This window comes from Notolepis coatsorum, assembly GCF_963971535.1.
Source record: "Notolepis coatsorum genome assembly, chromosome: 1".
NCBI lineage: Eukaryota > Metazoa > Chordata > Actinopteri > Aulopiformes > Paralepididae > Notolepis > Notolepis coatsorum.
The window spans coordinates 104,756,393-104,784,067 of record NC_140165.1 but is presented as its reverse complement, the minus strand read 5'-3'; the positions used below and the strand labels follow the sequence as shown (position 1 = coordinate 104,784,067).

Sequence of the window (27,675 nt, the reverse complement as noted above, 5' to 3'; positions counted from 1 at the left end):
ACTGTGCGAGGGGTGGCAGCCCCGCCCCTGCCGGCTGCTATAGACTGTAACTCGAGCGGGCAACAGTTGGCTCGGCCAGCCTGAATGACAAGACAACAACACTGCGGTTTGAACAAACGGGACCCGAGGATTTACAGCATAAAAATAGCATACAAACCGGGATTTTGAGTGAGGAATAAAAAAAAACGCACCGTGTCCGGGGAGTTGTCGGGGTTCACTGGTCGCAATGAGGAGCTTGGACTTGTTCCCGTTGGCCTGTTGCTTGTGGGGCCTATGTGCGGTAGGAGGTAAGCGCAACTCGACCCAACATACGTTACACATGGTTTGCAATAACCGAGACACACAGTACCGGGTGTTTTACGGACCTGCTTAAAACATAGGGCTTTGCCAGGCAACTCGTCGTGCGTAAAATGGACCTAGCCGATGCGCAAAACGGGTCGTATTGGACACGCTTGCAGCTATCCCCGCGTATACCAAACACGAATTGTGATTGGACGACAGAGTTATTTTAACGGCACTATAGGTAGGCCTACCTGCCATCCACCATACAGGACGGGTTGAACAGTTACAGCATATCATCACGTTGTCAATAAAGTAGTCCGGTTGCCTCCTATAGGTTCTGTTGACTTCTGAGTTTCCTCCATGGGTTGATCGGTTTATCAAAAGGTGTATGCAGGTGTGTGACGTGTTGATTGATTGATTGATTGAAAAGTTTATTAACAGATTGCAGAATGGGTACAGTACAGTACAGCTCAATACATACAATTGTTAAGAGGATGCAGACCTGAGAAAGACTTTCGTCTTGTTTCCATCAGGGTCCCCCATTTTCAATTCATCATATGACACACATGACATACAGATAGACAGTACTGCTACATCTATACATGTATGACATACCAGATTTTCAAATACAGTACTGTTTGTGATACTAAAAAAATCCAGAAGAAGAGTATATACATTTGACATAGAAACTGTGCATTGGGGGAGGTTGGGTAGGTGGGGTGGGGCTGTACATTGGAGGTGGGGGGGGGGGGGGGGGGGGGACACACACACACTGTACATTGGAATACTGACATACATTTGACATGGAAACTGTACATTGGAGGAGGTTGGGTAGGTGGGGTGGGGTTGGGTGGGGCTGTACATTGGAATACTGACAAAGCTATGCTTGGTCTTTATTGTACAACTGGGTTAGGACATTTGTAGGGGCCAGTTTTGAATTGCAGTCTCCCGTAGGTGTTCTTTGAGAGTGTTTTTGAAGGTGGGTAGTGATTTACATTCCTTTACAGCTTTGGGTAGGGCGTTCCACATTGTTGTGGCATAATTGCGAAACGTGTTTAGTCCCTTGTTTGAGCCGAATCTGGGTTTTACATGATTTGTGTGTCTTGATTTGTGTGTCTTGGTAACTGAATTCTTTTACTTAGTTTCTTAGTGAGCTCAAGGAATTTATAAACCGTTTTATGATAGATGGCATAGAGAAAGTAGGCCAGGAACAAGAAACATAATATATAGCCCCAATCTTCTGATTTGTTTATGGGAGCAACAGTGGCTCAGGAGGTAGAGCAGTAGTCTGGTAACCCAGAGGTTCCCGGTTCGATTCCCGCTCCTCCCAGGTGGCTAATTTCTCCCGGTGAGCAGGTTGGCATGCACCTTGCATGTTCTCCTCTGCCATCGGTGTGTGAAAGTGTGAGTGTGAGGAACAAATTGTAAAGCACTTTGGATAAAAGCTGCTATATAAATGCAGCCATTTACCATAGGGCTGGGCGATATGACGATATTATATAAATATCGGGTACAGTTCATTAACGATACACTTTTTTAACGTATCGTGGATATCGTGATGTTTTGCCCAAGAGGATTGTGTCGCGTCAATCTGGTCCACCCCGTTCAAACTTTTGAACAACGCCGCTCCCACACACACACTACTGCATCAAAGTTAGTTAGTACTTATGATTAACAAATGCATTCGTTTTGTGGCATCAACATTATATAGTTACACGTTATATAGTTACACATCAGCGTATTTACCCAAACATAGCAACGTCCGATGACGACATAGATAGCAAGCGTTACTGTTCATATCTCAGTCCGTGCCGAGTTGTGCGTGCCCATTCTGCGGTCTGTTAATAAAGTTTTCAATCAGACAGATGTATGGAAAGGCTTTTATTATAACATTTGTTGCAGTAAAATCATTATGCCTCGTTGTCATGCTGCGGTGCGCTAGTAATCACTCGTCGGCTGCGGTGAGCTGTTGTTGTTGTCGTTGAGCTGAGCTCTCGTTAAAATCAAGGAGGGCATTCAGGAAGTAAAAAAAGAATAGCGCTGCTTGCCGATTGGTGCTAAGAACAGCAGGGCGGGTACAAGCGGTGTGACGTAATTGGCAGACTCGACTGTCAATCAAAATTATTCTGTTCCCGGCTGAATGATTGAATGAATGAACGTTATTAACGATTGCAGAATGGGTACAATACAGTACAGCTCAATACAACAACAGTGGACTGACTGGAGGATGAAGACCAGAAAAAGACTTTCGGCTTTTTTATATAAGGGTCCTCCATTTTCAATTCATCAAAACATTTAGAGACATACAAATATACAGTAGTTTCATAAAAATGCTAAAATCCTATTGATTGATTTAAAACTTTATTAACATATTGCAGAATGGGTACAGTACAGCTCAATACATACAATTGTTAAGGGGATGCAGACCAGCGAAAGACTTTCGTCTTGTTTACATCAGGGTCCCCCATTTTCAATTCATCATATTTCATATCTAAATCATATAATATCTCATTGCTAAATATATGCAATATATAATCTAATAATCCAATAATCTAAATCTAATATATAATATAAAAATGCTAAATGCATGGGTATTTTATTTTGTCTTTAATGTTAGCTTGCAAACTCAAATACTGTCTTGGTAAGCCTCATAATGAATTGTTTGGGGAAAAAAAGAAAAACATCGTGATGCGTATCGTGTATCGCCGAAAGGTCAGAAAATATCATGATATCATATTTAGGCCATATCGCCCAGCCCTAATTTACCATATCAATGTGGGCTATAATTCACATACATTCTTGAAGGGTTTGAAATGTAGATGGAAGCTTTTTGGACATGTCTTCACCCTGTAAACCACATTGGACATGTCTTCACCCTGTAAACCACACTGGACATATGTCTTCACCCTGTAAACCACATTGGACATAATGTCTTCACCCTGTAAACCACATTGGACATTATGTCTTCACCCTGTAAACCACATTGGACATTATGTCTTCACCCTGTAAACCACACTGGACATAATGTCTTCACCCTGTAAACCACATTGGACATTATGTCTTCACCCTGTAAACCACACTGGACATTATGTCTTCACCCTGTAAACCACATTGGACATTATGTCTTCACCCTGTAAACCACATTGGACATTATGTCTTCACCCTGTAAACCACATTGGACATTATGTCTTCACCCTGTAAACCACATTGGACATTATGTCTTCACCCTGTAAACCACATTGGACATTATGTCTTCACCCTGTAAACCACATTGGACATTATGTCTTCACCCTGTAAACCACATTGGACATGTCTTCACCCTGTAAACCACATTGGACATTATGTCTTCACCCTGTAAACCACATTGGACATTATGTCTTCACCTTGTAAACCACATTGGACATTATGTCTTCACCCTGTAAACCACATTGGACATGTCTTCACCCTGTAAACCACATTGGACATTATGTCTTCACCCTGTAAACCACACTGGACATAATGTCTTCACCCTGTAAACCACATTGGACATTATGTCTTCACCCTGTAAACCACACTGGACATTATGTCTTCACCCTGTAAACCACATTGGACATTATGTCTTCACCCTGTAAACCACATTGGACATTATGTCTTCACCCTGTAAACCACATTGGACATTATGTCTTCACCCTGTAAACCACATTGGACATTATGTCTTCACCCTGTAAACCACATTGGACATTATGTCTTCACCCTGTAAACCACATTGGACATTATGTCTTCACCCTGTAAACCACATTGGACATGTCTTCACCCTGTAAACCACATTGGACATTATGTCTTCACCCTGTAAACCACATTGGACATTATGTCTTCACCCTGTAAACCACATTGGACATTATGTCTTCACCCTGTAAACCACATTGGACATGTCTTCACCCTGTAAACCACATTGGACATTATGTCTTCACCCTGTAAACCACATTGGACATTATGTCTTCACCCTGTAAACCACATTGGACATTATGTCTTCACCCTGTAAACCACATTGGACATGTCTTCACCCTGTAAACCACATTGGACATGTCTTCACCCTGTAAACCACACTGGACATGTCTTCACCCTGTGTCTTCGGCTAGTTGTACTCCAGTTTTTACAAGCATTACCAAAGCAAACATTTTACATGCACAATATACAGTGGACACGGTTCAAAACTCACCTTTGCTTGTTGTCTATTGTTACACTTACACCTTGTATCGAGAGCTCAGTCAAGCAGTTAGAGAATGAGGAAAACATGTCTCTGTTGCTTTTCTTGTGTGGTGCACCCAGGGCTGGACTGGGACAATTTTTGGCCCAGACTGGCCAACCACAATCGGACGGACACCATCCACCAGTACAAGTACACCATCCTTGCAGTCCCCATGTTTCAGGCGGCACAGTGGTGTAGTGGTTAAACACTGTCGCTTCACAGCAAGAAGGTCCAGGTTTCCGCGATACCAGGTACCCAGGTGGGGTATCTCCAGTGGTGCAGTGGCAAATTGACAGTAGGTCAAACGCTCCACGCGCGTGCGCGCGTGCGCGCGCATGCACAGTTTTTTTTGGCTGCTCTCGTCCTGCAGCTGGATACTATTGCCTCACAGCGCGGCCGTCAGCGCGCGGCCCAGAGAGCGCCGCTGGCTCTGCGGCTCTGCAGCTGCATGCTTCTCCGGGAGTCCGGTTGGATAATGCCATGTAAAAAGCGATTGCGCGTACTTCAGCCTCAGTGAGCGAGGTATAACGCCGTTATACCGAGTTATACCAGCACTTAGGCCTGCCACGATAACAAATTTTGCTGGGCGATTAATTGCCCCCGAAAATATCGCGATAAGCGATATTATTGCGACCGGTTAGAGAATTTTTTTTTTGGAGAAATTTATTTCCCAAAACTTTTATTTTGAAGCCCACCGCTCCGTCTTTTCCGGTGTTTAAGACTTTTATTTTGAAGCCCACCGACCGGACCGGAAGTATTGTTGTGATTACTTTTTGGGTACCAGAAAAGTCACGTGAAACACTGCAGACCACTGAATAGAGACGCGTCTCTAGGATTTCATAATCATTATGTTTGCAGCAGGCACAAGTGCAATAAACAAAGGATAGAGTCACTGTGTATTCTGCCTCATTTATTGATTAAACAAAACCGACATCAACACAATTTGCCACCGAGCGGAGAGTTTAGTCTCGCAAAAAGATCGCTGACTTGTTAAGGCTTGTTGTTAGGTTAGGTGCTAATGTTGTGCTAGCGTTTTAGCATGGCTATCGTACATAGCGTGATCAATATAACTCGCTATTGATTGTTTGTATGAGTAACGTTAATGCTAGTAGAATAGACACAACGTGAGGTAATCACCATCCATTTTAAACCGGTTATTACCTAATGCTAACGTTAGCAAATAGACGCGACTGGTAACGTTACAGCTTGTTAGCCTAATGCTCGTTAACGTTAGCATAGACAGCCTAGCTAACGTTAACGCTTGTAGAATAGACACAATGAGAGGTAACGTTAGCGTTAGCAGAATAGACACAACGAGGGTCTCGTTAATGTTGTTATTGATTGATTGATTGAAAACTGTTTACTCTGTTTGTATGAGTAACACGGACAGTGACTGACAAGGGGCACTGGGTCCGCCTCATTAAAACAAACGCGCAAATAGCAATTAATCGCGCCCGTCAAAATCATTGCATTAATTTTAATTATCGCGGCAATTAATCGATTTATTGCTTATCGCGGCAGGCCTACCAGCACTGCAACACTGGGTATCTCCCAGGCCTTTCTGTGTGGAGTTAGCATGTTCTCCCCGTGCTTGCAAGGGTTCCCTCCCCGATAAGAGAAACCCAATGGAAAAACATGCACAACAGATCGCTGATGCTGTCGTGTCCCTGACGAAGACGGGCAGGAGCACTTGGATTGAATGAATGCCCTTTACTTATATAGCACCCTTCACAGCACAGGGTCAGGGCTCCAGACTTTTTACATTGGTTGCACCAGTGCGCCTAACTTTTTCATTTAGGTGCACCAGCAAATAATTTAGGTGCACCCAAAAAATGTTGCCGCTGCAATAATACATTTTAAGCGTTACCTTTACCATTGCCTTTTTTGTCAGTTCCCATACACATTAGTAATTTCTTAAGATGTTATGTAAATTATTGTAAAAAAATAACATTGTATTACAGTTAGCTCACAAAGTCCAATCCTTCACTTTTTATGTCTATTTTAACAGATTCAACTCAGCTCCAGTTAGAGCTGTCCCCAAGCCTGTTTTTGGGATTCGAACATTCACCAGGGTTTTTCGAACGGATGTTCGAACCATAGTTTTTTAATCATGCAAACAATTTGCTCCTAAATAGGGAGGTGTAGTCTGACATCACTTTGTGTACAGTCTCCTGGGCCCTCATTTATCAACAATGCTTAGAAAGTGTTCTATTTTCGTTCTTAACACTTTAACTGCCGAAAATGCCGGAACTCGTCATTCCCTGCCATGCTCAAGTTGCCGCGGACGCCGTATTTGATATCAATATTTCAAAAATCTGTGATCGGAATCATATTTCCCCTCTGCAGCCTTGACACACAGTTCTGATCTCCTCTCAATCCTCTAGCGGTTCAAGAGTGCCATCTGGTGGCCGATCGGCAGATCGAAACCGGATGTCAACCTTTAACCCGGCAGGACTCACTCCATATGTGGTCCGGGCACTCGCTAATGTTAGAGAGACTCAGTCTTCACACAGTGAACATCGATCGGTGGAAATAACTCGAAAAAACAACATGATTTGGACGTATATACTATTATACAACCTGGAAATAGATCGGGTATTTCGACATCCCATAATGGAAAACTGTCTACTCCACGCTGATCGCCCAACGGCCCGAGGAGACTGGGGTGAGTTTTAGCGTGTAGTATTACCGTGTTCGATATAAACTGCTATGATGAACATATGACCCACATTAGATGAATGGTATAACGTTGCCCACGGAATTATAAACGCCCCCTCGCCCATCCGGTCAACATCAGATGACGTGTAGTAACTTCCAGAACCACATCCAGTTGAAATTTATTATCTGGCACAGATCGCTATCAAACTGTATTTCATCATCAATATAATGCATTTGGGGCTATAAATCACGTTCTGGAGAAAGCTGCAGAAAGAGATGAAAACATACTTATACTTTAGACCATATTTTAGTATGAATATCTGTGAATGAAAAAGTTTAACGTTCATACACCCTGAACAATACATATAGGACATTGAATGGGCCATAATAATGGCAATCTAGCAATAGAATTTAAAAAGTTATAGCCCTGAAAAGAAGGGGAACTTCTCAATAGACAAATAGAGCTGGCAAGGGATGGTATATCATGAATTTAACCTCTGCAGTTAAAGTGTTAAGCACAGAATTTAGAATGTCTCTACGCACAGAAAAATCGGGATTTATCAACCGTGCGTACACGGGTCCTACGCACACTCTGTGTTGATAAATACCATTTGTTCTTACCGTCAATGCTCGTGCATGATTATCCATATATGGTCATGAAACACCCCCATGGAATGTAGAATAATGGACTAAGCGGACTTGAAACTTCACTGAGAGCGAGTCCTCCGTGATCAATCTCGCTGTCAGTGAAGTTTCAACGGAGGTCATCTATTCTAACCAACACATTGAAGCTAGAAAGCATTTCGTTGTGACCAATCTTATTTGGAAACATGACACACAGAATAATAGTATTTAGCGTTTTATTTTAAACAATATTTAATCGTATGATTATAGATATTTTTAGAGAATAAATAAATCCAATGAAGTTGTCAAGTTCACAGACAACTCCGCTGAGGAGGAGGGAGCGTGTAGACTATCTTTGGTCCGCCGGGAGCCAAGGATGTTGACTGACCCAGTCCTGCTACAGAATCAGCACATTGACAGAAATAAATGACAAGCTGACCCGACATTAACACTTTGAGTGCCAATGACGAAAAATCTAGTTTTTTATCGTTCTTTTTTTTATTAGCGATTTCTATTCATTTTTCATCAATCTAGCCTCACGTTACCATTGGGACTGGCTTTGAGCTCGAACAGGGAAAATACCGCCCCCTATCGTCTCTCCGGATGGTATTGCACCCATTGGATTGGACTGAATGAAATGGATGGGAAAAAAAGACTCCGGAATCCACATTTTACGTATCAGGCATGTAACCGCCGTAACCGGAGACGATCCCATTCATTGCCCACCCTCAGAACAGCGTGGAATATGTGTTTCCAGTACCCAGCGTTGGATCAATAAACGCAATCAATATTTGGAATGGTGATCAGGAATTGGAACAATCTTTTTGGAGAACATCTGATCTGAGGTAAGGAATCAATTTTACCAGTCTTGGGGTAATCAGAGTTTTTTTCACCTATATATCAGCGTGTCCCATATGTGTGTGTGTGTGTGTGTGTGTGCGCTGAGCAGGAAATAGATCATCGATTTTTCAGCCCGCTTCTCTAGTGTGCATAAGTACACATATACTATCGATAATCTAGCGTTTATTTGAAAACGATTCATAAATAGGCCGAAAAATGACAACGTGTTTTGTGTATTCCACTAAAGAGCGATTCCTGCAAAATGTATTTTTTTTTCTGGAAGTTTAAAAAACTAGCGTTTTTCAAAATGGTATAAAACGGAAATGTACCGATTAAAAAAACAATCCGTTTTGACAATGTTGACTGCAAACAAGTCATTGATAAGCGACAGGCATATTAGACACATAGCCATAATTTAAGATATCGTTTATGCATTCGCAAATGTGCTCGCCCTCCCATTGACTACAGCGCTGGCACTCAAGCGCTAAACCATGCGCCCCCTGCTGGCACTCAAAGTGTTAAGCACTGTAATGACTGAAATTAAATCAATTTCAGCACGCCAACTCTGCGCTCTACAATACCTATTGTGCGCTCGTGAGCCCGTGGTTTTGGTCAGAGTCATGGCTTCAGTCGTGGATAACCCTGATCTGCATTTAAGTGATGTTTTAGATACCCCAGTAATAACATTACAATTGAATTAAATACAATTCGGCCTGAATGAGTCGTGTTCCTCCCAGCCACGGCAACGACATTATCAGCCAAAATGTGCATCGCAGATTATCTGTACATTGACAGAGTGGAATCCCGTTCACATTACTGGATTTGTTTATTGATGGAGCTTTGAAAGCTATGGGTATAGTCTATTGCTCCGATGATGTTGGGAACCCCTGCTATAGCCTATGTCCTTTATAATGTTATAGGCTATTTTATGTACAGTAGTCTATTTATGATTTGTTTCCATAGCCTGTGTTGTGCCGAATTCAGACTCCCTGCCAGAATCGGACCCCCCTCGGGAAAACGCGCATACACTCTATCATCCTACCCAGCATGTAATACGTTCTTTGTTAGAACTCAACTCGTTATTATTTTGCGCATAGATTGCAGAAATACGGGAACGTTTTGATTATATTTAAAAGGCTTTGACATTGTAAAACGAAATAAGTGGAATTTCGAAGTTGTAAGCGGAATACAAGTCATATCCCCCACACAATATATGCTACCTGTATCCAGAGCATGTATGCTTTTCATTCATTTAAGACACATTTATTGCAAGGGTTTTGTAATACACATAAACTCAACAAATAACTTCTGTTCTCGTTGCTATGCGTTTTTAATTCTTTCTTCTACAGTCGGAAGGGGGAAGAACACTATATCGTGAATGTTCATATGACTTGTATTCTGCTTACAGCTTCGAAATTCCACTTATTTCGTTTAACAATGGCAAAGCCTTAAATATAATCAAAACGTTCCCGTATTTCTGCAATCTATGGGCAAAATAATAACGACTTGAGTTGCGCGGAGCGCAGTCAGTACACCCTGTAGTATTCCGATAACGCTATATATAAACCATGCTGCATTCATTCAGAAAGAAAGACCTATTCCAAATGCTATTTATAGGGTTTTGACAATAATTACACTACTGTCGCTATTTTACAATTAACTATAATGAATTACGGGTCATACCGAACACGTCAGTCAAACTAATGCACGACAGCTTATTTCCGCATTGCAGTCTCCATATTCTACCGCTGGGCGCCAGGTACGCATGGTCTGAGCTGGGCGTAGATATACGCACAAAGTCAAGCACACGTTCAAATTGATAAGTCCCACACTTTGCTTAGAAATGACCGTATGCACGGGTTACACACATATCTGTGCGTACGCACCATTGATAAATGAGGGCCCTGGTGCTTTACACTACAGCATAACATATTGTAACAAAGGTAGCAGACAGGGGTAGGTGGAAGGTGCAATATGGTTGTACAAATAATCAAACACACAGTCAAACAGCTTTAGCTCCCCGCTGGGCAATGGCCAGGGGCATTTATTTAAACAAAACAGAAAATTAAGAAACCAACAAAAATCATACTGGCTCCCAGTGAAGCACCTAAGTGTCTTTGCTATAGTCCAGTCTTTAACTAGGCCGGGCCGCTGTCCGGCTTACCGGCTGTTAACTCACAGTTTGGTTGTCTCTCAACAGCTCTCCCACTCTCCATTCCAAGACACACTCTGATGTTCTTGGTCTGTCCTCTTTGAGAGGCATGCTGATTGCTAATTGAAAGACAGCTGTGTGTGGGTCTGCCTGTGTGCAGCTGTCAGTCTTCTTCTCTCCATTGGGGGGAGCCAACAGGCAGGAACATAGCATCCATTGATCACCATTCCCCTCAGCCCCTTACATACCCCCCCCTTCAGTCCCTGCTTAGTAGAGGCAAATAAGGTCCAGAGGGCATCTCTCCGGGACAGGGCGTCTGCGTTCCCGTGTTTGGCTCCCGACCTGTGGATCACAGAGAAATCAAACTCTTGTAAGGAAAGAAACCATCTACCGACTCGAGCATTAGTCTCCTTCTTTTTGGACATCCAGACTAGGGGTGCATGGTCAGTTACGAGAGAGAAATGTCGGCCCACCAGATAATATCTGAGACGCTCCAGTGCCCACTTGATAGCCAGTCCTTCCTTCTCTACCGTGGCATATCCTTGCTCCCTTTAGTTCAGCTTCCTACTGATGTAGAGTACTGGATGTTCCTCACCTCGTATCTCTTGAGAGAGTATGGCTCCTACTCCCACCTCTGACGCATCTGTTTGCACGATCATCTCCTGCGTGAAATCCGGGGTGACCAGCACGGGCCGTGCACAAAGTGCCTCTCTGAGACCCTGGAACACCTTCTCTGCCTCTTCCGTCCATTCCACCATGAGGGGCTTGGTGGCTTTGGTTAGGTCTGTGAGGGGAGCAGCTATAGAGGAGTAGTTAGGGATGAAACGAGAGTAATAGGAGGTAAGTCCCAGGAAGGTCTTTACCTGTCTCTTAGTTGCTGGTCGGGGCCACTCCTCAATAGACTGAACCTTACGCTCCTGTGGTTTCACATTTCCTCGTCCGATGGTGAAACCCAGGTATTCAGCCTCCTCCAAACCAAGCTTGCACTTCTTTGGATTGGCTGTTAAACCTGCTTTGCGGAGAGCCTCTAATACCGCAGCAAGCCTGTCCAAGTGGCTCTCCCAGTCCTCACTGTGGATTACCACATCATCCAGATATGCACCTGCATACTCACGGTGAGGTCTCAACACTTAGCCTTTGGAAGGTGGCTGGGGCTCCATGCAGGCCAAAGGGCAACACTGTGTATTGGTACAGCCCTGTGGGGGTAGCAAACGCAGTCTTCTCCTTGGAGTCAGCTGCTAGAGGCACCTGCCAATACCCCTTGATTAGATCCAGAGTGCTGATGTACCGGGCCTCCCCCAGCCGGTCAATCAGCTCGTCAACCCTAGGCATGGGATAGGCATCAAATTTAGATATTTCATTAAGCTTCCGAAAATCATTACAGAACCTTTTTGTGTTGTCTGGCTTAGGGACCAGGACGATTGGGCTAGCCCATTCACTATAGGACTCCTCTATGACGCCCAGTGTCAGCATCTTCTTGACCTCTTCTTCAATGATGACCCTCGTGGCTTCTGGGGTTCTGTAAGGCCGCATTTTCATCTTCTGACCCGGCTCTGTCTGGATGTGGTGTTCCACCAGGGTGGTCTGGCCTGGTACACTGGAGAACACACCTGAGGCTCTCTGCACCAATTCCTTCATCTGCTGCAGCTGCATTTTTGAGAGCCCTGGCCCATACGTCACCTCGACACCTTCATCCCTTGGTGAGGAGTAAGGGAAGACACAAGGAGAAACACAAGACACCAGCACATCTCTGGCATACCACATCTTAAGCAGGTTGACATGATAGATTTGAATAGGCTTTCGGCGTCCTGGCTGGCGCACTTTGTAGTTAACTGGGCCTACCCTTTCGGCCACCTCATATGGTCTGTGCCAGGAGGCCAGAAACTTGTGGTCAGTGGTGGGTACCAGTGCCAACACTTTGTCCCCAGGTTGGAACTCACGTGGCTGTGCACCCCTATTATAGACTCGTCTTTGGGCTTCCTGGGCTTGTGACATATGTTCCCTTACCATTGGCCACAGTACCTTCATGCGGTCCCGCATCACCTCCACATGTTCCACCAGGCTGCGATGTGGGCTGGGCTGCTCCTCCCAGGCCTCTCTAGCCACATCAAGCAGGCCCCTTGGTTGCCTTCCATACAGGAGTTCAAATGGTGCGAATCCTGTAGATGCCTGTGGTACTTCTCTAATGGAAAACATGAGGTAAGGCAGCAACTGATCCCAGTCCCTGCCATCCTTATCAACCACTTTCCGGAGCATGGACTTCAGGGTCTTGTTAAATCTTTTGACCAAACCATCCGTTTGTGGGTGGTATACTGAAGTTCTAATTTGTTTTACCTTGAGGAGCCGACACATTTCCTTCATGATCCTAGACATAAAGGGGGTCCCTTGGTCCGTAAGTATCTCTCCGGGTATCCCAACTCTGCTGAACATCTGGAGCAGCTCCCGTGCAATGCCCTTCGTTGTCATGTTCCGGAGGGTAATGGCCTCAGGATACCTGGTGGCATAGTCAAGGACAACAAGGATATATTGGTGTCCCCTTGCAGATTTCACTAGCGGTCCCACTAGGTCCATGGCAATCCTATCAAAGGGCACCTCAATAATCGGCAATGGTATCAGTGGAATTTTGAAGTGGGGGCAGTCTCGGCCAACCAGCACCGGGATGGGTAGACGGGGAACCACTCCCACCTTCAGTTCACAGGTACCCTGAGGTGTGGTGAGCTGAACCTTACTTACAGGATATTCCCTGGTATCCCCATGAACACAGGACACAGGTATCGACTCACCAGGTTCCAGCTGGTCAAGGAGATGGGGTTGGACCAGTGAGACTGAACTACCTGAATCCACCAATGCTCCTGCATCCTTTCCATTTATCTTTACCGGCACCATGTGGGGTGGGGAGCATTCGGTGGCCCAACAGGAGTCCAGTAGGTGGCAAGGCCTCCCTGAGCCTCCACCAGCCGAGGCTGCAGTAGGCATGGATTCATCCCTTGTGGGGCAGTCCCAGGCGAGGTGTCCCACCTCACCACATTCAAAGCACCTCTTCCTATCCCCAAGTACTGGGAACCGTCTGCGTCTCAGCACCTGGTCTTCTCGCTCTGGTTCTTTTTCCCACACTCGGGCCTTCTCTGGGACTTTCCTGTTTTTCCCAGCCTCTGGTCGCTCAGTCCTTCCTGACTTTAGTAGTTCAATTGTGACCTGGTGGCTTTCAACAAGATTGACCAGATCATCAATCCCGGTTGGGTTACCATGGCTCACCATTTTCTTGGCATCATAGGGTAATGTACGGATACATTTGTCCATAACCACTCTCTCCAGCACACTCACCCCCTCTGGGTCATTAGTCAGCCAGGATTTGCCCAAACGAGCTAGGTCATACAGCTGGGCTCTGGCAGACATCTCTGGAGTGTATTTCCACTCATGTAACCATACCTAGCCAAAGTCTCTTTTTTTAGATGGGTATATACCTTAGCTTGTTCAGGGGAGAGGTCAAGATAGGCATGCTGCGCAGGCCCGGTGAGAAAAGGTCCAATGAGATCTGCCCAGGTGTCCTCAGCCCACCCCTCCCTGGTGGCTGTTCGTTCAAATGCCAGAAAATAGGCTTCCACATCATCATTTTCAGTCATCTTGGGGATAAATCTGCTCGGGTTGGGTTGACCCCCAGCTCCACGGGCCTGGCACTGTACCTTTCTTCATCTCTGCATATATGAGAGCATTCTGCTGCCTTTGTTCTGCCAGGAGCTCCCGGTGCATAGCCTTCTGCTCCTCATTGTCCTTTAACAGCTGCATCAGCAGGTTCTCCATGCTGCTCCTAACAGTGTTTGATTATTGTACAAACAAATTGCAATGCCCGCATTATCCACCAATGTAACAAAGGTAGCAGACAGGGGTAGGTGGAAGGTGCAATATGGTTGTACAAATAATCAAACACACAGTCAAACAGCTTTAGCTCCCCGCTGAGCAATGGCCAGGGGCATTTATTTAAACAAAACAGAAAATTAAGAAACCAACAAAAATCATACTGGCTCCCAGTGAAGCACCTAAGTGTCTTTGCTATAGTCCAGTCTTTAACTAGGCCGGGCCGCTGTCCGGCTTACCGGCTCTTAACTCACAGTTTGGTTGTCTCCCAACAGCTCTCCCACTCTCCATTCCATGACACACTCTGATGTTCTTGGTCTGTCCTCTTTGAGAGGCATGCTGATTGCTAATTGAAAGACAGCTGTGTGTGGGTCTGCCTGTGTGCAGCTGTCAGTCTTCTTCTCTCCATTGAGGGGAGCCAACAGGCAGGAACATAGCATCCATTGATCACCATTCCCCTCAGCCCCTTACAATATAAAAAATTTGAAATAAATGACAACAATAACAAACAGCAGTTAAAAACAGTGAACCAAATAAAATAAAATAAGAAGAATTTAAATAAAATCATCAGTCAATAACTAAAAACTATAGGAACAGTGAGGACAAAGGATGCCTATATATGACCAAAAGCCTGTCTGAACATGTGTGTTTTTAGCTGTTTTGGGAGTTTTCTGAGGGGGCAGGTCCAGGGGGAGGGCATTCCAGAGCCTTGGTGCCGTCACCTCGAAGGCTCGATCACCCCTTGTTATAAGCCTGGACCTGGGGACCACCAGGAGGTGCTGATCGGCAGATCTGAGTGAGCGGGTGTTGCTGTAGGGACAGATGAGTTCAGTGATGTAAATAGGGGCCTGACCGTGGACTGCTCTGAAAGTAAAAGTGAGGACTTTGAAGTGAATTCTGTGTACCGGGAGCCAGTGCAGGGATGCCTGAATGGGAGTGATGTGACATGATTTTTTTGACCTTGTGAGTAGCCTGGCTGCAGCATTTTGGACCATTTGCAGTTTGTCTATGGATGATTTAGTGAGACAGGTGACAAGTGAGTTGCTGTAATCAAGCCTAGAGGAAATAAAAGCATGCACGGACAGTTCTAGTTCAGAGTGAGATATGATGGAGCGGAGTTTTGCAATATTTCTAAGGTGAAAAAAGCAAGTGCGTGTAAGTGTTTTGACATGTTTGTCTAGGTGCATGGCCTGGTCGAAAACAACACCCAGGTTTCTCAGATGGGGGCGTATGTTTTCTTTGAGGGACCCCAAGTGGGTGGCCACTCTAGCTGCAGTCTTCTCAGCTGCTACGATCAGCACCTCCTTTTTTGCAGCATTTAACTGGAGGAAGTTACTCCCCATCCAACTATCAATGCTGAGCAAGCACTCCTGTAGAAGGCTGAGTTTCTCCAACTTATCTGGTTTGAAAGAGCAAAGTAGCTGTATGTCGTCTGCGTAGCAGTGATATTTAATGGCGGTGAATTTGTTGATGAGGAGGCCTAAAGGAAGCATATAAATGGCAAAAAGGAGTGGCCCTAGCACAGATCCCTGTGGTACCCCACATGAGAGGGGGACGAGGTCAGATTTAAAGGGACCCACAGCGAACGTTCTCTCCCTTAGGTAAGAGGCAAACTATTCTAGAGCGCTCCCAGAGATGCCCACCCATTCCCTGAGCCTGTCTAAAAGGATGCTGTGGTTGACTGTCAAACGCTGCACTCAGGTCTAACAGGACCAGGACAGCATTCGCCAGAGTCAGCGGACATCAAGAGATCATTTGATACTCTGAGAAGAGCAGATTCAGTGGAGTGGATTGGTCCCCGGGTGTGGTACCTCGCCGACGCCCTGTCTGCTCCCGGCTGCCCTTGGGGGGAAGGACGTCGGGATGGGTCAAGCGCAGAGCTCAATCGCATCGGCGACCCTAAAAACTGTGTGTGTTCCTTTGTGTGTGTGTGCCGCCCATCGCTGCATGTCGTTGCATGCCGACAAGACTTCTGAGTTAAGTCCTGCATTATTATTAAATATTATATTAAATATGCATACCTAATGTACTATTCCCCCAAACCACTACAAAGCTGGGTAGTAAGTGCCATGGACAAGTGTACCAGTGCAAGTGGACCAGTATACTCACTTACTTGCTCTTGGCTAAATCTTGTTTTGGTTGGTGATGTAAAAACACCTGCATCATAGCAGACTCAGGACGGGAAAAGTAGTCTACAGCCTGTTCTTGCCTGTCTCTCTCCTCCACAACCTGGCTTGACTAGACATAAGGAGAGATAGAGATGATTACAATTAACTGGTACATTCAGGTCCAGAATATTTGGAATTCACTGACAAAGATGTGCAAAAAGCTGTACAATTTAAACAATACCATACTGGTAATGATAAAATAGTTGTTTATTCAATTAATGCATGGAGCTGTTCCATCTTATTTAATTTGATACTAACTACTCAGTTCATACAGATTTCAAGTATCCAAATATCAATGATGAATATTGCATGAGGTTTACAGTTAATAGATTACCTTTTTGTTTTATATTCATGTTCAGAGAGGAGTAATAGTTAGATCTTTGTATGTGATTTATATGGCAATTAAATCAATGGTGTGCTTGTTTGTTTGGGGAGTTTGACCTTCAGTTAACTCATTGACCGCCACGCTCTTTTCCCATCTTTACTCAATAGCGCCAGCGTTATTGATCATTTTAGCGATGTTTGCAGACCCATCTTGTGTTCTGTATTAAAGCTACAGTATGGAGACAATAGTATGGCTCATTTGGCTCATTTGACAGGCATTGTTCATAGTCCATCACTGACTAACCAGTTCATTTCTACATACTGTAGTTTGTGCACTATTACATGCTAAACATCGCCAGTGTAACAAATAATCCCCAGTGATGATCCCATCGCCATTGCGATTACTCGTGTATATATACTCGTGTATACGGGAAATAGGTTTGAGGTAGGGATGTTCGATATTGGCTTTTTGACCGATATCCGATATACCGATATTTTCCAACTCTTAATTTCCGCTACCGATATCAACCGATACCCATATATGCGGGGTTCCCCCCCCCAAAAAACACATTATGCATACTTTTCACAATAAATAAAATAAGAATTTGTTCTTACTTGCTTGCCTGGGTAAATAAATGTTAAATAAATGTAAAACAAAAATAAGATATATTTTTTTTTAAAACCGATATTACATTTGAATGCCAATACCGGCTGATAATATCGGACATCCCTAGTTTGAGGCGATAAAATCTCAGAGCGGTCGCTCTGTCCTCTTGAGGGGGAGGAGTTCTTGCAGACAAAAAAAGAAAGAAAAAGTGTCCCCACTAAACTATCCCAGTTCAAAAAGTAGGCGATATACTGCCACCTGGCAGGAGTTCGATCATCATTGCAATTGTAACGTAGGCAGATGGGCCAGGGAGACCCAGGGAGCTCCGGCCGAGTGTCTAGAACTGGGATCAAAGGAAAAAGATCAAAGGATCCAAAAACTAGTATACTCGTTTTTGGCGCTCAAGCATTGGCGCAGAAAGAGTTAATGTGCCTATCACGTGAAGGTGCATGCTCATTGCTCAATGGACAGCACAGCAGCAAAAAAAACGATTTGTGTAGGTGGAGAGCTACCACAGATGGTAATAACAGTAAGTAATCCAGAGTTGTTCCGATACCGATACCAGTATCGGAAATGCCTCCGATACTGCCTAAAATGCTGGTATCGGTATCGGCGAGTACCCTCTAATTCTTTGCTCCGATACCATATGACGTAATTTATCAACAACACGTGCGGTATCCTCCTGCTGAGACTGAGTGTTATAAAACAAACGTGTTTTTAATCGACCGTGAATTAAAGTGTCAATGCTGTTTGTCATTTTAACAGCAGATACTTTCTTAAATTCCATCGTCCCGACAGAGTGGTGTGACAGGGAGCTTGCTGGTGTTATTTAGCATTAGCTGAAGAGCTAGTTTTAGCTTAACGTTACCTTGGCTAAAGTTGGGACTATTCATAATCCAGCAATAATGGCTGCAGACCTGCAAGCAAAGTACAGCAAGTTGGCAAAGGAGTATTCCAAGGTAAATCACTTTTTCACCAGTAACGTTACATTCTTTCCATCTACCGGTAGCTTACGCTAGCTAACCTAGCTCACGTTAACGTGGCTAACCTGTGTCGTCACTGATCGACAATTAATGACATAATGCGGACAGCCATACCGGTGACAATGTTTAGCTTTTAGTGCCAAATGATAAGAGTCTGAGGCGGAGTCTCAAAAGAGAATGTTGAATATTTATTGTCCATTAAAAATCACAACATACACATTACTACTAGCCAGATCCTCTGCTAGGAGCTAATAACCTCTGCTAGCAGCCTGGATAGGAAGTGCAACAACGTAGAACGTCCGTGCGGAACCAATGTACCAACAACCATTCCGTGGGTGAACTCATTGAGCATAGTTGTCAATTAATGATACTAATACTAATCTATACAATCATCTGTTGTTGAATAAATACCATTACTTTCTAGTTATTACTTAAAAACAGTATAATATAAAACAGTATCTGTAGCTGTAAAAAAATAAAAGTTTTATAATTTCTATGATATAAATTTCTTTTTTATGTATGCACTGGTATCGGATCAGTATCGGTATCGGCCGATACCCAAAGCTTAGGTATCGGAATCGGATTGGGAAGGAAAAAATGGTATCGGAACATCTCTACATACCATATATATCCTAATAGTTACCACCATACCTGGCTGAAAATAAGTTGAGCAGTTTTTTCAGTTGCAGTTGAGCTACAGGTGTTGTATATTATACAGCCTTTTCGTTCATCTTTATCAAGGGAACCCTTATCCTAATTTTAATAATATTATGATGATACGATATGGACCTAGGTCACTCACAGCAACCTGGGTTTAGCCAACGTGATGCTGACAAAATAACGTTAGCTAGTTAACATTAGAATAGCCGGAGTTGTGACTGCATTAGGGAACTACTGTATGCTATAGTAGCAGCTAAGCTACAATGCCAATAGCTTATGCTGCGCTATTTGACATTGATTGACTGAGAGACCACCAGCAGTAGTTGACAGTCTCACTTTATGATAGCGTTATGAGTATGTTATCATATTATTATCGACATTAAAGGGGAACTATTTTACTATTTCTTTCACTATTTGGGCACTTTTACACAATTCCTGTGAGTCTATGGAACACCTCTGTAATATATATATTTTTTTTATTCATTGTTTTGTATTTCTAATGAAGTCCTCAAAAACAGCATTTTTCTACCTCAAGATCTCGAGCTGTTTTGAGCCTGGGCTCCTAAACCACTGTGCACGTTCTGGTTCTCCTGAACATTAACATGCAGCGGTGTCTTTATGACATCACATATAGGCACATTTTCAAATGACTCAGTTCAGTGAGGGTGAATATTGTGAGAGGAGAATTGGAAGAATGCGCCAATATGAGAATTTTTAGACATAGATCATATTACACTCATAGTACACTCAGTAGATAGTAAATTATAACACTACCTCTTGCATACTGCACCTCATGTGACACTGTGAATAATGTGAATATTCCTCAGCTAGTCAGATAGTAAATTATATTGACCATATTGATCAAATTGTTTACACTGCCTGTGTTGTCTTTTACTACCTGTATACTGTGTTGTTTTACTACCTGTACCCCTCCCCCCCTCCCCCCCATGCTGCTATGATGCCTGAATTTCCCCAAGGGGATCAATAAAGGAATATCTTATCTTATCTTATCTTAATATAAGTTCACATAGCTAGGAAACAATGCTAAACACTCAAAAAGGCCATTTATAAGATAGTTCCCCTTTAATTGGATTAATCATCCGCATCGTCATCATGGCATGCACACTAAGGCTGTCCCCGAACCCTGTTTTTAGGATTCGGAGTTCGCCAGGGTTTTTCTAACAGAAGTTCGTTTTTTTATTAATTCATTTTATTATAATTATAGATAATACGGGGGCGGCAATGGCTCAGGTCGTCAGATACCTGAGCTCAGAGATGGAACAAGCAGCCGTTTTCCGTGTGATCCTAGTTAGAGATGTTCCGATACCATTTTTTCCTTCCCGATCTGATTCCGATACCTAAGCTTTGGGTATCAGCCGATACCGATACTGATCCGATACCACTGCATACATACAAAAAAAAAAAAAAGTATATTATATAAATTATAAAACTTTATTTTTATTTTTATTTTTTACAGCTACAGATACTGTTTTATATGTACTGTTTTTTAGTAATAACTAGAAAGTAATGCTATTTATTCAACAACAGGTGATTGTATAGATTAGTATAGTATCATTAACTATGCTCAATGAGTTCACCCACGGAAAGGTTGTTGGGACATTGTTTCCGCACATACGTTATACGCTGTTGCACTTGCTATCCAGTCTGCAGAGGCTCTGGCTAGTAGTAGCGTGTATGTTGTGATTTTCGATGCATGAATAAATATTCAACATTCTCTTTTGAGACTCCGTCTCAGACTCTTATCCTTTGGCACTAAAAGCTAAACATTGTCACCGGTATGGCTGTCCGCAACATGTCATTAATTGCGTGCGAGAAGTCGATCAGCGACGACACTTTAGGTTAGCCACGTTAGCGTGAGCTAACGTTAGATGGAAAGACAATGTAACGTTACTGCCAGTAACTTACTGGTGAAAAAGTGATTTACCTTGGAATACTCATTTGCCAACTTTCTGTACTTTGCTTGCAGGTCTAGCAGCCATTATTGCTGGATTATGAATAGCCCCAACTTTAGCCAAGGTAACGTTAAGCTAAAACTAGCTTTTCAGCTAGCGCTAATGACACCAGCAAGCCCCGCTCTGCCAGGACGATGGCATTTAAGAAAGTATCTGCTGTTAAAATGACAAATGGCATTGACACTTTAATTCACGGTCGATTAAAAACACGTTTGTTTTGAGGCAGTCAGGTGGCGTAGCGGAGATTGCGCTCGTCACCAACGCAGGAGATGCTGGGTTCGAGCCCAGCTCTCGGCGTTGCTACCAGCTTGGCTGGTCGTTCATACTAATACAATTGGCAGTATTAGGGGGTGGGAAGCTGGTGGGTGGGAATCTGGCGTTGTGGACAGCGACGCCTACAGGTCAGGTCTCGGTGCTTGCTCAGCGGGGGCAGGACTTGGTGGAGATAGCGTGCCCTCCCACGCGTTACACTTCACCAATGAGAGTCCTCGCTGCCAAGTGAAAAGACGTCACTGGCAGTCGCCGCACGTATCAGAGGAAGCGTGCGATCGGCTTCGGGACGCCCTTGTACCGACTCGTAGGAGAACATGCGTACAACGAGCAGGTAGGGGAGGGGGGGAATTGGCACAACGACTAAATTGGGACGGGGAGAAAAACAGAGAAAAATTGGAGAAAGAGAAGGCAAAAAAAATAAAAACGCACGTGTTGTTGATAAATTACATCATAGTATCGGAGGCTAGACTTTCGGTGTACTCGCCGATACCGATACCAGCATTTTAGGCTGTATCGGAGGTATTTCCGATACACAGGGGTGTTATGTAGTAGAAGCCAGTTTAACAGCAGTTGTATTACTGTTTCTAGGCATAAAAGAAAATATTGTTTGTTTCCTGTTGGTTGTCAGTTAACACTTTGGTTGCCTTGGGTTAAATTAATGATATACCATAGATTGCCAGCGCTATTTGTCTATGGAGAAAGTCCCCTTCTTTGCAGGGCTATAACTTTTTAAATTCTATTGCTACATTGCCATTATTAGGGCCCATTCAAAGTCCTATATGTATTGTTCATTGTGTAGCAACGTTAAACTTTTTCATTCACATATTCATAGTAAAGTATGGTCTAATGTATAAGTATGTTTTCATCTCTTTCTGCAGCTTTCTCCAGAACGTGATATATAGCCCCAAATGCATTATATTGATGATGAAATACAGTTTGATGGCAATCAGCGCGATATAAAAAATTCCAACTAGACGTACTTCTAGAAGTTACTACACGTCATCTGATGTTGACCGGATGGGCGAGGGGGCGTTTATAATTCCGTGGGCAGCGTTATACCAATCATCTAATGTGGGTCAAATGTTGATAATAGCAGTTAGTATCTAAGACGGTAACGTTACACGCTAAAACTCACCCCAGTCTCCGCGCGCCGTTGGGCGATCATCGTCGAGTAGACATTTTATCATTATGGGATATATTTTTACCCGGTCCATCTCCAGCTTGTATAATGGTATATACGTCCAAATCATGTTGTTTATCGAGTTATTGCCAATCGATCACCGTGTAGCGTGACGAGCCAGAGTCCCATGAACCATAGCGAGCGCCCGGAAGTACTACGGTCGTCATGACAACCTCTATTCAAAATCCTGTGTGGCGATTGCGCCGATCGGCCACCAGATGGCGCTCCTGAACCGCCAGAGAGCTCAGTGGGTCCTGCTGGTGGATCTCAGGCCAGCGGAGGGGGAATATGAATCCGATCGCAGATTTTTGAAATATTGATATAAGGACGCTGTACAGCGTCCCCCGGCAACTTTAGCATGGCCAGCAAAGACGTCTAAAGACGTGTCCCGGCAGTCAAAGTGTTAAGGTAGGTACTAGGTAGGGAATTTATTTTATTTTATTTTTTATTTTATTCTTTCCCACGGCGACTGGATAGGGAATTTATTTATTTAATTAAAATGTTCACAACAACATGGATGCATGTACTCTGCCAGCATGTTTAATATCCATAATACTAAAGGTTTGACTACGATTTCTATGAAACCTTTTTTTTTATTTCTTTTTTCTTTTTTTTAAACTCATAAAATAAATTGGGTCGCACCTGAATTGGCAGGGTCGGTCGGCAACCGGAAACACATTTTCTTCTTTTAGGCCTTAGGGGAAAAGGAGAGGTTAGTGTGATCGTCAGCCAGTCCGTTCTAGAGAAGCGTCTTAGTCCGTTAGTCAGGTTTGGTACACAGAGAGCGGTTCTCGTACAGGCGGGGGATGATCCGGGAGAAGAGACGTCAGACAAGCAGGGGTTTATATACACATGCATGTTCTCTTCTCATACGATCAGGGGTTATAGCACACAGCAGGGTCCTCCTTCCAAAAGCAGATAAACACAGTATGGGGTCACACAGACAACAATCTTCTTCTTCTTCTCTTCTCTCTTACTCACCTCTATCAATCATAGAGCTTTCGCCTCAGCTACTCCAATCATTCCGTCACTCTGTCTCCATTTTCTATGTTGCTTGATTGTGTGGTGATTGCACTCACCTGTCTTGGGTGCGTCTGGCACAGGTGTGCTTCATCTGTGCTGATGCGCTCCGCTCTGCCTGGACTCTCTCCGGAACTCCTAATATGGTCATATGCCCCAGTACCTTGGCCAACGCATAGCGGCCGTCTATTACCATGCCAGCCGGTCTGCCACAATATATACATATACTGTACATACACATATGTATGTGAAATCACAGGCTTATGTAAAAGTATGAAAACCAAAACTGCAATTTTCAAATGACATTCCCTCCGATATTTCAGATGAAATCGTGTGAGAAATTTTAGTTGATATGTGCTTGTTATTGTACTGGATTTACCTAGCTGGAGCCACCAGGAAACAAGGGTTGCAATCCATTGTCCAATTTGCTTATTAGTTTAGTTGTTGAATGACCATTGATGAGGATTGCCAATCATCAATTCAGACAACAGGATTGTCTATCACGATATCTCAATCAGTGTTCTATATCATACTGGCTCCGCTCAGCGTCATCTGAACTAACCTCACTTTGTGCACAGCACTGAATAAAAATCCACAATGTACCTTTAACGGAACGTAAACCAATCCCGGTCACCCTCTTTATCTGGGAACGCCCAAACCCAACTTCGGTCACGCCCCATCTTGCGCGGCATTCTGGATCTTTCCTCACAGCCCCACCAGATTTTCACGTCGAAAGGTAGGTGATATGAAATCATACTTATTTTAGAGTATATATATCAAATTTCATGAGTATTCATCTATATTTAGTCATCTAAAGACTACTAGATGTGAACGTTTGTACCACTGCAACGTTATAATTGTTCGAATGTGTTCGGGGCGACGCTGATTTCCAAGTAAAAGTAGCTTCCTGTTCCTTAAACACGAACTCCCACTCGCCCCAAGATGAAGTCAGATTGTTTGGTTATGTTGCTAGCATATATAGCCAGTGTTTTGTCCGACGAAATGTGTTGTACATTTGTAATCTTAATAAGAGATCTAAGTTTGTCTGAACGAGTGATGAACTGAGGTTGCGCGAAAATAATCGAAGGGAGAACAATAATTTTCGCGGGGAAAATAATGAACTGGTTTTCTCTCTCTCTCTCTCTCTCTCAATCTCTGTATAAAAAAAACATCTGAAGCAGTGACAAAGTCAGACAGCAGACACGGTAGGTTTGTGTGTGCTTGTTTGTTTCTCTACAGGTGAATGGAGGTGTGTGTGTGTGTGTGTGAGGCTGCCATGCTGAACTGGGTGAAGGTAAGGTTGTGTGTGTGTTTGCATGTCTGGTAATATTTCAGCATAATCATTTTGGTTTCATGCTCATTCATATTCAAGTTCATTAACAAAAGGCAAGATGTTCTTGATACCTTCCATTGTTCTGCATCTTTTCATCAGAATTTCACTCATATCCAACAAACCATAGCAATAAACTAAATTCATCATTGAGGTCAACAACCTCCTTATCCATATTCAAAAAAACAATTCAAATCTAATTTAATTTCATCATAAATCACTCACATAAGTTCCCTCCTAGCACTGTTTTTTTTAAATAATGTGCTAAATAAATCAAATAAAATAAACTCGTCAGTCGTACAATAATAATAAAGTTCATATTATTTTACTTTCTTGTTTAAAATATTTTTGTGTGTTTGCAGAGCATGCCTAATATCCGGCAAATGCGGAAGAGGGAGAGGAAGGTGCGTCTGTGGACCCAGGAGGCCATGGATCAGGCCATTGCAGAGGTCAGAGCAGGCAGGTGGAGTGCGAGGCGGGCAGCCACGTTGTTCGAGGTCCCTAAGTCCAGCCTGATCGACCGACTCAGCGGAAAGGTGTCTCTGGCCTGCAACATCGGCCGGGGCACCTATCTGACCCCTGAAGATGAGAGTTCCCTGGTGGAGTACTGCTTGTACTCTGCCAGTTATGGGTTTCCGCTGACGAGGTCGCAGGTCCTGGCCCACGCCCTGGCCATCTATAACCTCCGTCACCCAGGGAACCTAAAAACATCCCTTGGCCAGGGGTGGTGGATCAATTTTAGGGAGAGGCAACACCATCGCCTCACGATCCGGATCCCGGACACCATTGACCGTGGGAGGGCAGCCTGCGCTAAGAGGGGGGCCATAGAAGAATACTTCAAGCTCCTCTCCCTCCCACCGTAAGCTTTTTCAAACAACTGTGAAAAAAACACGATCTACAAATGTCCATGGCCAAAAGGAACAGGAAGAAAAACTCTTATTGTACCTGCCCCTACGGCCTACACACACACACAGTACACTGATAGACTGTTCATAGCGCAATATTTACCAAACCAAACAAAATAATTTTTTTGAGTGGTGCTCCCTTTTTGTGTCTGCAGCCTCCTGTATTCCTGGACCAACAGGAGCATCGACATCCTCCTCCTCCCACGCCAGACCCACGACACCCATCGGCATGTTACTTATGTTTTTTGAGTTTGTCAGGGCAAACTTATGAATTGTTATTTATTTTGTAAAACATTTGCTGATTTTATACAAATTGCTGTGGGGCACTTTGAACTGTGGTCCATGTGTGAAAAGTACTATATAGATAGTTATTCATATTTATTACATGGCGTTTTCACATTCGCCGAAATGCTTGCTTGTGATTGGTCAATAGCCCGTGTCAGAGGTCCGTTATCACACAATAATGACCGCTGTGCGCAGCTGTTCGCAATCAAGCCCACTACAACACTATCAGTGCTGCTCAGCATATGCACAGCTGCACTCAGTCATGCAATCAGACCAGAGACCTGCCGGCTGCCGATAATAATAATCACTTTATTTGGGCTGACAGAGCCACAGAACAACTGCGTCTTCATTTGATCTAGTCTTGTCGATGAATTAGGTATATTGTTAGTAAGTTAGCCATGTAATAAGCGGGATAATGTATAGCTTTACTCGATCATTGTCGCAAAATAATTGACCTTCACTGACGTTTAAAACACCTCAGCGCTGCGCCTCGGTATTTTAAACTCCGTGTCGGTCAATTATTTTGCGACAATGACCTCGTAGCTATACATTATCCCTTACTTATTATTGGACCTTGGTATATTGTAATCAAGCAGCGTCATAATAATAAATTTCTTTTTAACTGCAGGTCACACCACCAAGAGGCAGAAGCTGGGGATCTGGCGGTGTGGCCGGTGTAAAAAGGCGAACCCCCCTGTGGACTCTGAGGGTTTGGTGTCGTGGGTCCAGTGTGACAACTGTCACAAATGGTTCCACACCATGTGTGTCCAGTGGGAGGAGGAGGAGGACGAAGATGCTAGTTTCTGGTGTTACTGGTGTTTGGATGAATGAGTGTATGAATGAGTGAGCGAATGAAAAAATTTATAAATATGTATGGTGTGCTGTAAATAGTTATTGTTCTAAGTTATGTTTATTGTATTTTTTATATAATGTTTATAAAATTTTATGAAGTGCTGGCTGTTGTGTTAAATTTGTCATATTTTTGTTGAAAACACATGTACTCACAAATGTTAATGTGACAAGTGATTGTGATTAATATTTTGTTTGTTAGACAAATAAAATGGGGATGTTGTTTGCTCCTGAGATGAGATGGTAGACAAACGACACTACCTTCCAGCTGACAGTAGATGGCAGCATTGATTTTAAAGGATGAAAACAGGTTCAAACAAAAGAACTCCATTTTCCAAGACCTTTTTTCACAGTTCACAGGTCAGCAGGTCGGTAAAAGTTGATGAAAATGCGATCTGAACACAGGAGCGTTAAACTATGAATGCGCCCTCACGTCACCTCAGTACAGTGACCGTGAATGGCCACCTAATTATCATAAT

General features: G+C 43.6%; 1 protein-coding gene and 1 long non-coding RNA gene across 2 annotated transcripts in view; both read left to right on the top strand.

Annotated features, from left to right (window-relative positions):
* Nucleotides 1-226: 226 nt before the first annotated feature.
* LOC311246179 (acetylcholine receptor subunit beta-like) overlaps nt 227-27,675 on the top strand; it is a gene marked incomplete at its 5' end in the record, with an annotated part of 71,209 nt that continues 43,760 nt past the window's right edge. Inside the window, one exon of the mRNA XM_084336297.1 lies at nt 227-287. Within this exon, the coding sequence (XP_084192423.1) occupies nt 227-287 (61 nt within the window). The remainder of the gene's footprint in view (nt 288-27,675) is intronic.
* Nucleotides 24,437-25,975, top strand: LOC311235354. Its single transcript, XR_014620154.1, has 3 exons — nt 24,437-24,563; nt 25,006-25,032; nt 25,520-25,975. It is a non-coding gene; the product is annotated as an uncharacterized lncRNA (long non-coding RNA).